At 24.7% G+C, this 11,662-nt stretch overlaps 1 protein-coding gene across 1 annotated transcript; it reads left to right on the top strand.

Annotated features, from left to right (window-relative positions):
- Window positions 1-4,178: 4,178 nt before the first annotated feature.
- On the top strand, window positions 4,179-7,543 carry BBA_09781 (uncharacterized protein; the record flags this gene model as incomplete). Its single annotated transcript, XM_008604878.1, has 19 exons — window positions 4,179-4,223; window positions 4,514-4,532; window positions 4,724-4,730; window positions 4,828-4,836; window positions 5,020-5,040; window positions 5,089-5,092; window positions 5,543-5,589; window positions 5,761-5,773; window positions 6,151-6,170; window positions 6,234-6,239; window positions 6,427-6,451; window positions 6,574-6,592; window positions 6,724-6,741; window positions 6,903-6,906; window positions 6,963-6,970; window positions 7,171-7,182; window positions 7,386-7,403; window positions 7,483-7,491; window positions 7,536-7,543. The coding sequence occupies 19 exons, from the start codon at window positions 4,179-4,181 to the stop codon at window positions 7,541-7,543; spliced, it is 312 nt and encodes a 103-aa protein (XP_008603100.1).
- Between the last annotated feature and the right edge of the window lie 4,119 nt (window positions 7,544-11,662).

Genomic DNA, 11,662 nt, shown 5'->3' with positions numbered 1-11,662 from the left:
TTTAGGCTTTATTTAGTAGTCTACTTATTTCTATAGCTTAGTCTTTAGCAAAATACTTAATATAATAGTTCCCTAGATACTTCTAGAGAACCTTTTTACCTTAAGTTATAAGGTGCTAGTCTCCTATTAGAGTAGTATGATATTTTGCCTATCTTAACACTAAATAGTAACTTTATAGGCTTTTACTAAGATAGAGAAATTATTAATAGATAAATAGTAATATTTATAGTAAAAATAAATACTAACATTAGGCATAATAAATAATAAATAAATAAACACTAATACTATAATAAGAGGTTTTTTTAGTACTATAGGTATTATACTATTTTTATAGATTAGAGGGAAGTATATTTTAGGCTATTATAGCTAGTATTTAGGCACTTTATACCTAACTTATAATTATATATTATTAGCCCCATAACCTATTTTATTCTCTCCTTAAAACTTATATAATAGCCTACTTATTATTAGGATAATAGAAACACAGTACTTACACTATTTCTATTAAAATTAGTCACTATAGTATCTAACCTTATTTAATTTATACTAAGTAACTAAACTTCTAGACATTACCTACTATCTTAAACTTTAGCTAAGGAACGCTTATTATTAAGCTTTACGTAGTTCCTTTATATCCCTAATATATTACGTATAAATCTAGATAGGCTTAGCCTAACTATCTAGCTAGCCTACCTAAGGTAACTACGTCTTTATAGTAAAATCACTCTCCTGCCTAAATTAGTTAATCTAACTTATTTTTAGGTATTTACACCTATAATACTTAATACCTTAATAACCTAGATAGGAGTTAGGAATAATAGAGCTATTATAATTACTAGTAGAGGCTAGATAATATATTAGAAAGGGTATAATATTACTATTTATAAGACTACTAGTAATAGTAAAGAGTAGATAATAAAGCTTAAGAACTAGCTAGAAGGATAGGGGTTAGTATTACTAAGAACTAAGCTATATATTATAAATAGAAAAGTTAGAGAAATTTAACTTAAAATATAAATAAAGTAATTATAATAATATACTATATATATAGTATATTTTATATCTAAATACCACTCTCTAGGCTAAGGGAGATATTAATAATAGTCTTACTTTTTATAATAATTATAGAAATATAATATATTAACTACTTACCTACTTCCTATTCCCTTTTATATATATAACTCTTATTAATAGCGTTATATGTTTATAAACTAAATATATTAATAATAGTCTTATCTATAGCTCCCTTAAGAGTAACTTTAGTCTTAGCATATATTAAAATAATTATGAACTTATTATATAGGATGACGTATAAACCCTATTATACCTAGGTTACTTTTATATTAAAAAGAGCTAAAGTAAGCTAATCTACCTCCTCCTTATAGATATTAAGGCTTATAAGGTAATTAACTAGTCTACCTTATTTAGGTAGTACTATTATTACTAAAGCTTTTATCTAACTATAGGTATATACTTTTCTAATAGTATAACATAACTCCTCTCTAAATATATACTTAGTTCCTTCTATTATAGCGTTTTTAATTACCTACTATTTCTATAAACTAGGGATATAAATAAGTCTTTAGTAGACTTCTAGCCTAGACCTAAGGTTATGTATTAGGTCTATAGTCATTTTAGTTATATAATTAGGTAGCTAGTAACATTTATTTAGCTATTTATAGATGTCTAGCTCTTAGCTACTTAGTAGTAATAAAGGGATATCTAATCTAGCTTAAGTTAATATTTAGTAATTAAAAGGGGGATAGAGGGTATTACTATTAACTAATATAGGTATTTAATTTATAACTACTAATACTTTAATAGTTAGATAATTAATTACGTTTTTATTTTCTAAGATTAAATAATAGAGATTTATATGTTTTAGATCTATTAAGTCTATAATATATCCTTATCTAAGACTAAGAGTATAGACTAAAATAGCTATAGGACTATATTTACGTAGAATATTATATAAGAATAATCTATACTTTTTACGTTACTCTAAAGTTTAAATAGTTATTAAGATCCTTTTTATATCTATAGCGTAATTAATTTAGCTATTACTTAAAATTACTAATAGACTACGCTTATATAAAGTAAATAGTAGTTTTTCTAACACTTAGCTTATATTATAAGGTGGCGTTATTCTAGTAAGGAAAGTAATAGAGTAATAAGAATATATAGTAATAAACCTTAAAAGGAAATTTATAAAATATATAATATAAAACTTAGTAGTATTCTTATATTAGCTATAACTTATTCACTTACTAAGTATTAATTATATAATATCTATATAGTAGGGCAGGCTTATAACTCTACCTATTAAGCTACTACCTAGTAGGCTAGGTATATAAGTAAAACTATTTTTAAACTAGCTTAGTATATAGCTAGCTAATTCCCTATAGGGAGTAGCTCCTTTATCTATGATTTTTACTTAAACGTGTAAGGCCGTAGACGGCTATGCCTTAGTAGTACTACGGTATTTACTCTACTTTAAGAGAGTCTCCTATATACTCTATTACTTTAGATTTATAGACACTACGTTATCGTAATTTATATTAACCCCTTTTAATCACTAGATGACTTTATATTATATAAGTAATTATATTAGCTAGTAATAATTAAAGCTATCTTTTATTATTAATTAAGAGACTAATTAGTAAGTAAGCTAGACTAAAGATAAGTATATAGGCCTAAGGCTATAATAGGTTCTAATATATATCTAGGTAAGTACTTACTATTATAGTAGGGAACCCTAGATAGCCGCTATAGACTAGCCCTATAACCTTACCTAATTAATATTATATATTAATTACTTTATTTATTGCCTAGTAGACCTCTAATCCTGCCTCTAGTCCTGCCTTTAATCCTACCTATACTAATAACTATAATATCTAAAGGTAGAATTTAGGAGCTTAAAAGGCAGCTGTAGTAAGTAAAGGTATAAAAAGAGAATAAGTAACACGAGAAGGAAGAAGTAAAGGCATAAGAGGAAGAAGTAAAGGCGTATAAGGAGAATAAGCGATATAAAAAGGAAGAAGTAAAGGCATAAGAGGATAATAAGTAATATAAAAACTAAAGGATAATATTAATAAAGTATCTATATAATTATCACTTTAATCTATACTAAAAACTTAGGCTTACTAGTCTATTAGAGAGCTTTACTAGCTTAGTAATATTAGTTAATAGTAAATATTATCTTAGATAGCTTTACCCTTAGTATACCTTTACTAATAGCTAGTAATAAGAACACTTTAATAATATTATCTATATTTATAGTAAGAGGTGTCTTTTTTAATAAGCTAATATAATAAGAGATAATAGAATTAATTTTAAGTAAAAAAAAGCTAGTTATAAGAATATTATTAAATACTTTAAAAAAATAACGGTTAAAGACCCTATATAGATAATTCTAGAGCCTATTTAGGCTAATAGGGAGCTACGCTAGAAGTACTAAATTATAAATCTTATATTTATAAATAGTATTTATAACTTTAAGGACCTTAATAAAGATATTAGAGCTAAAATAAAAATAAAGAGGGGAAAGTAATAACCTAATAGAGGTAGTATTTAAATAGGTATAGATAAAAATAAGAGCCTAGCTTTTATATATAATTATAAGGCTATATATAAGTTTATTATAGAGGATCTTAAGGCTACTCTTAAAAAGGAGACACTATTTATAAATATCTATAAGTAGGCATAGACTAAATAATATAAAATAAACTTAACACTTTAAATAAAAGAGTAAGAAGTAGTGTAGATTACTATAGTACTAATATAAGTCTTTAATTATATATTATAGTATAAGGTTAGATATAGCTATATTACTACTAGAAAATCTTTAGTGCTTTTTTATTATAACTAAGTAAAGTTACTTATTTTATACTAGTACTTTTATATACTAGATAAAATAGTGATTTAACTAATAGCTAAGCTTTATATTAAATAAATATCTTAGACTATAGTTACTTAGCTTACTAGCTTTTATCTATTAAGCCTCTACTCTTAGGCGCTTATAGGCCATCTACTTAAGGAGGTAATAAACTAGGCTAAGGGTATTCTAAAAAAATAGAAAAAGGAAGCTTATATAGACCTAGTTACTCTATAAGAGTTAGATAATATAGATTTATCTTTATCTATGCCCTCGCGCGGCATAGATAAATCCTTTGCTTATGATGCATCCCTGGTGGCTTAAAAATACCCTTTACGATCGAAGTCGTGTAAGGATTCTACGGCGCCTCTTAAGTCGCGTGATGAGGATAAAGAAGGCGGAGTAGAGGGCTATTAACGCTAGTATAGAGTAAGAGCTAGTGTTAATAAGGGAGAGAAGGACTCTAGTAGGAAGAGTAAAGAAAGAGGCACTAAAGGCTTTACTCTAGCGCTTATAAAATAATACTATATATAAGCCTACCTTCTTAGCCTTAAGCTAGGTTATAAACTAGATAGTAGGTACCCTAATATACTTTATTATAGTGTTAGTAGTAATATATATTACCTAATTAATACTTAGGAGTTAACTAAACTTATAAGTAAGTAGCTATATTAGGACTTATATAAGAGTTATAATACCCTTATTAGCTAGTGTAAATATAGTTCTAGTAGAGTACTATTTAAGTTAGAACTAGTACGCTTTAGCTACACTTTTATTAGTAAAGGCACTATATCTACGCGTCTAAGGCGCCTAGAGTATAAGTATAGTATCTATTAGTGACTTAAAAAGCTTTAAGGTAATATAGTGCCTATATACCTAGGTATAGCTTATTCTATCTTAGCTACCTCTTACCTAGTAGTGTATATATAATCTATATAATGTTAATATTATAGGCTAGGGTGGTAATAGATCTAGCGCTATTAAATCTAAAATAAGAGGTATAGTAATCTATATAAATAATTTATAAGAATAGTATAAACTACTAAGATAAATATAAGTTAAACCTACTTTAGAACACTAAGTGATGCCATGTGATAGTAATTAATTTTAATTAGGTAACCATCCTACCACTACCTAAATATAAGTAATTATCTAAACTTTCTAAGGTAGGGAGGAAATAAAAGAGGGATAAGTTTAACTATAATAGTATAAAGTAAAGTACGCCTAGTATACTAAGACGTTCTATATAATCTATATAATAGGTTTAGATATGTTTACGCTAGGAGGGGCCTTATATAATAGGGAAGATATTATTATAGCTAAGACGAATTTTTAGGAGTTAATTTAGTATAGTATAAAATACTAGTTAGTAATAAACTAGGTATATAGCTATATACTATTTACTATTATTTACTCTTAGTTATATTTATATATTAAATTAACCTTAGCTTTCTTACCTCCTTATACTATATATCTAAGCTAAATATAATAATAACCTAGTCTTTTACTTCCTAAATAATGTTATTACTAATTAGTAGCTAGGTAGGCTCCTAATAAAATTAGTACTTAATAATACTACCTATTACCTGTTATGCTGCTCCTAGACGCTAAAAGGCGTACGCCTGGCGGCGGCTCACTAACACGCTCTTCTTCTGCACACGGCTTTAGGATCTAGAGCGACCCTTTTTCTCACATCGACAACCCCGCGACGTGCGGTACGTCCGTTTTCGTGGGCCTTTTAGCGATTTAGTCATCATAGCCGTCAGAGCCGTGAAAAATTATACTATATCCCTTAGAGAATTCCTCGTTAGTGCTCTTACTAGCTATCTTACTAGCTAGCCTAGTTTACTACCTAAGCTATAGTAACTAATAATAGCGATTAATAGTAATATTCTTAAGGTTTATAATATATAACTAATTATATATATTCTTACCTAAACTATACTATAAAACTACTTACTTAAAAATAAAGGTAGAACTATTAATAAGTTTTAATTTAGGTATATTAAAGCACCTACTCTATCTATAAGCTAATAATTACCTTAAGACCCCTAAGTTATAGTATAAGTTCCTAATAAAACTATTATAATTATAATCTACTTAAGTACTTAGTATATTTATATTATATATAAAGGGTAATTTATAGGTTATAATATTTACTTTATTTTATATTTACTTATTTCTACCTTTAAAACTTATTACTAGTAGTGCCTTTTCTTTTACTTATTAATAATAACTAGGATCTTTAAAGCAGGTTATATACTATCCTATCCTAGCCTAGGACGCCTATAGTTAGGTAAGTACTAATAATAAATAAGGTAATAGCTATTTAGTAGTTAATAACTATCCTTTTTAGTAGATATAAGTAAGGATATATTATAAATAAACCTTATTCTTAAATATATAGATAGTTTCTTCTATATATTCTATAAGGTCTAATAACCTCTAATTAAGATTAGAGAGGTTATATAGAAGTAGATTAATTATACTATAACTTATTCTAAGTATATAATTTATATTAGTAAGGGATTTAATTAAGCTTTTTAAGATAGATACTTAGCCCTAAAAGGGGATAAGGTAAAAGGAGTTAGATATTTTAATAATAGCTTCTAAAGTTAGCTATATCTAAAGGAAGTATATTAATTTTATAATATTAGTATATATATATAGTTTTTATATTTATATATCTTTAAAAATAGAATAAATTAGAAAAAGAAGGTAAGCTACTATTATTTAACTATATCTTCCCTTACTACTATCTTTAAGTAGGGTTTATTATACTAGTCCTAAGGTCTAGGGCCGTCTAGCTCTCTACTATTATATAGTCTTAACTAGTATATCCTTTTTAGGTAGGCGCTTTAACTATAGTAATAATTAGTCCTTTATCTAGGCCTAGACTTAACTTAGGCTACTTTAAGTTTAGAATTTCCTACTAGGTTATTTTAAGTTCCTTTTTCTTTTATTTAATATACTAGCTAATATATTAACTTTTCTTAATATATTAGAGAAACTCTCTTTTAAGCTATAGGAGAGTAAGTAACTAGTTAACTAGAATATAGATAATAACGGCTAAATATTTAGCCTATAGTGGAAGAGGTTAGTATTATAGTAGGTGTATAGAAATAAGGAGATATTAGTGTTAGGTTTAGGCTCTAGTTTAGTAGTAAGGCTAAGTATAGAGTAGCTTACTACTAAGGAGGGGTATACTATACTAGTGGCTTTACTAAGGACTAGTTTAGGCTAATACTAATATACTTTACTATTAGTATAATATTAACTCTTCTAAATATATATAGCTTATAAAATAGGTAGTAATCTATAATAAAGTACTAATTATTAGCTTTTAGTTAATTCTCTAATTAGTAACTTTTACCTTAAATAATTATATTATATTATTATATATCTAGACTAATAGTTAATATAAGAATAATAGTTATATTAAGGTTAGGAGGCGTTACTTTAAGGCCTTTTCTATTATAGATCTTCTATATATTACTATTAAATACTATAGTCCTAAGTACTATAATTAGTAAGTACTACTATAAATACTATACTAGACCTAGACTAAAGAGTTATTTACTCTTTTCTTTATTAATTAAATTAAATAGATAATAAGAGTAAGTAGAAATTAATAATTATTTACTTTATAACTATAAATTAGAAGCCTAGATAGTTATTTTATTATCTTATTAACTTAACTTACTAGTAAAAACGTCTTATATATATAGCTTTTATACTAAAGTATTTACTTACTTAGCCTTAAAAACTAATAAATAAGGTAATAATAGGAAGAATAATTAGGTAATATATTTATTAATTCTTAAAGATTTAACTAGTTTTATTAGTTTAATTTTAGTAAAGCTAACTATATCTTTCTCTTAGCCTTAAGAGATATAAGGTTAAGTTACTTAAAAGACTCCCTAATTTTATTAATTTAGTAATCTACTACTTTCCTAAAAGTATCTTTTAGTATAGTCTAAGTAAAGAGTCTTAGTATTAACTTACTATCTAAAATACTATATATATAATATAGTCTTCTATTATATATTACTATCTACTAGATAAAATCTATTAAAGCTTTCTTATCTAAGCTAGTCTTTAAGCTTAATAGTATAATAGTATTTATAATATCCTAGAAAGTAGTAGTTATAGTTATATAATTAGATTATTATATTAGATAGCTTACCTTAGTATAGGGGAGCTTTAAATAGTTAGTTTAAGGGTCTATAATAAGTAAATAGCCTATACTAGTCTAGTATTTAATTATTATCTTATAATTCTTATATTATATAGATCTTTTTAGTTTAGTATTATTTAAATAAGTTAATAGAACTATTTTTCTAGTATTAGAGAATTTACCTAGATAAGTATTATATATATACTTACTATTTAGGCCTAGCTCTCTCTAGTTAAATCTCTATTCTCTAACGTTAACTTTATTAGGGTTCTCTATAGCCCTCTTCCTTGCCTTAGCGGCCTTATAGGCTTTAGTATTAGCGGCCTTTTTAGCTTTAGCTTTAGTAGCTTTCGTGGCCTTAGCTTTAGTAGCCTTCTTAGCCTTAGCTTTAGTAGCCTTCTTAGCCTTAGCTTTAGTAGCCTTCTTAGTATTAGCTTTAGTAGCCTTTATAGCTTTAGTTTTAGTAGCCTTACTAGCTTTAGTTTTAGTAGCCTTCTTAGCTTTAGCTTTAGTAGCCTTTTTAGCTTTATTATTAGTACTAGTATCTACTTTAGGGGTAGACTCTTTTAACTTAGGTGGTAATAGTATAGAGGTATTATTTATATATAAGGCTATAGGTTAACTAAAGTAGTAGTAGTTTACCTTTAGTAGTATATATATATTAGCTTCTAAATAGGTATTTAACTATTTTTTATTTAGTATTAGTAATTTCTTCTTTTTTATTATTATAATAAGTTTATTTCCTTATATAAAGGTAGTATTTATTATAACTAAGATAGTCTATAGAATAGTTTTTATAGTAGATTTAACGCCTATCTTCCTTAATTTCCTATAAATGTCTTTTTAGGAACTATATAAGAATAAGCCTATAATTTTAATATATTACTTATTAAAGGTTTAAAGGTTAGCTATCTTACTAATTTTCCTTATAGTTATATATTATATTATTACCCTAATAGTACTATAGCTTATCTTTATAGTACTATAAATATTATTTTTAATAGTTTTATTATTTTTAAATCTTACTTTTAATTTTTATATTTATTTTAATATACTATATTCTTAGTAAAAGTATACTAAGTTTAAACCTACTAAAGAGACTCTTTAAGATAGGCTACCTATATATAGTCCTTTATCTATTATTACTTAGCCTTATTATAATAAATAAAATTACTATAACTTTAGTTATTATTACTAAATAATAGAGGCTATAGAATAATTAATAAATAGTAGTAGGAATTAATATTTACTTTTCTTTTTTTTTATTTTTCTTTAAAAATAAATATTATATAATTTTTTTATTAATATCTACTTTATAGATATTTAATTTTTTTATATAACTATTTAATATAAGACTATATACTTAAGGCGTTATTTATTATATTATACCTAAAAGCCTTTAGTAGTAATTTTTAAGTTACTTTTAGTAATTATATATCCTATCTATTTACTTAATATACTATGCCTTATAGAAAGTTACTTTAAGAGGATGTGATATTATAGTAATTATTATATACTTACTTTCTCTATTATTCTCCTAATAAAGCTAAGGGCTATATAGCTATAGCTAGCTAAAAAGCAGGTATAAAAAATATATAGTATAAGTAATATAAATATAATTATAAATAGACTAACTAGTTATATTAAAGTTATTAATACTAGTTTAGAGAGAAAAATAAAGTAGAAACTAATTTATATAACTTAGACTAATATATATTTAAATTTCTTAAGTTAAAATTAAATTAAATAATTATTTATTTAAGTATAGGCTAGATATAGAAGCTATAGAATATATCTTCCTTAGCCTAGAGATAGTTAGAATCTTATATAACTATATAGCGCCGTTATAGCCTATATATATAGCCTCTAGACTTACTAGCTCTCTAGGTTAGTAGGTAGACTTAACGTATTATACTAGCTCTTTACCTAGACACTTTAGGACTATGTTATAAATAAGACCACTTAAATTTACTATTATTATAAACTTAATAGATTAGTTAACTACCTAGTAATAAAATCTATAAGTACTTACTTACTACTACTATATAGCTAGGTAGGTGGTACCTCTCTTTTTTAATTTTTAATATAATTAACTAATTAAAAGGTATCTTACTATTTAGATCTAAATATATCTAGTAAGTAGAGGTTAGGAAAGGCTTAAAGCCTACTCTAGGCTTATTATACTTATAGTAGGTAATAATAAGTCTTTATACTTAGTTAGTATTATATTAATTATAGCTAAAACTCTTAGTAAAAACTAATATTATATAGGTTAAGCCTTTATAACTTATTTATTTATTTCTATACCTAATCTATTTAAGAATTCTTCTTAAGTAACTAAAATATAATAACCTTTTTTATTATATCTTAAAAGAGTTTAATCTAGTATAGCTTTAAAATTTCTCTTAGATAATAATTACTTTATATTAAATTTAGAGTCTTATAGGTTAGTCTCTTTAGCTCTTTAATTTTATCTTTTATATTATTATTATAAAATTATTAAATAGCTAGATCTAGAGTAATATATAATATACCTATAATTCCTATACCCTTTACTATTAGAATAATATTCTCTTACTATTTAAGAATAAGGTCTTATCTATAAGGACTATTAAGTAAGATATAACTACCTTTACCTAATTTAGATATTATTATTATATAATAACTATATTAGGATAATAAGAAGTTAATACTAGATATAAGGCGTAGCTCTTTTATAAGATACTAAAGAGCTATAACTATAAAGCTCTAGAGAAGGTTATATTTACTAAAACTAAGAAAGGTATAGAAGTTTTAAGGGAAATATAGATAGAAATAGTAGCTTAGATAGAGCTTTACTACCTAAGTAAGGTAAATAATATAGAGTAATATATTAGTTATCTCTAAGAGGTACTTAACTTTTATAACTATAAAGTATAGTAATACCTAGATAATATAAAATAAGCTAGTAAATAACTATAAAGTAATACTTAGCTATAATAAGAGATAGTTATAAGATAATATTATTTATATTATATATTATAGTAATATTATTATATTATTAAGATAGGTTATTTAATATATTAAGAGGAATTACTAACTAAAATACCTTTATATAAATAATATTATAAGTAATATAACACTACCTAGTAGTCTAAACGCCTATATATATTAATATTAGCCTAGTCTTAATATATTTAGTATATTATTAGTTATATATAATATAGCTAGACTTTATTAGCTAACTAGGCCTAGGCTATAGAATAATAGTTATAGTTATATATAATATTACCTTAAGGGTAATAATAATATTAATAATAATATATAGGCTATAATACTAATATTATAGTATATTTAGTGTGTTAATAAGAATATCACGCCCCCTAAAGCTAAGTAGTATAATATTTACTAGGGTAGATAGTACTAATTACTTTTAGATCTCTCTCTAGCTAGGGAAAAAGGTTAGTAGTAGTATAATAATTATATTACTAGAGAGGATAATAATAAAAATAAGTATATCTATTTATATAGTACCTAGGTAAGGAATTACTAAGGGGTATAGGATATATTTAATAAAGGATACTTAAGGATTTATAATATATAATTTTATAGCTTATAATAGAATAAAAGAG

This window comes from Beauveria bassiana (assembly GCF_000280675.1).
Source record: "Beauveria bassiana ARSEF 2860 unplaced genomic scaffold BBA_S00067, whole genome shotgun sequence".
Taxonomy (NCBI): Eukaryota; Fungi; Ascomycota; class Sordariomycetes; order Hypocreales; family Cordycipitaceae; genus Beauveria; species Beauveria bassiana.
This window is presented reverse-complemented; position numbering and strand designations above follow the sequence as displayed.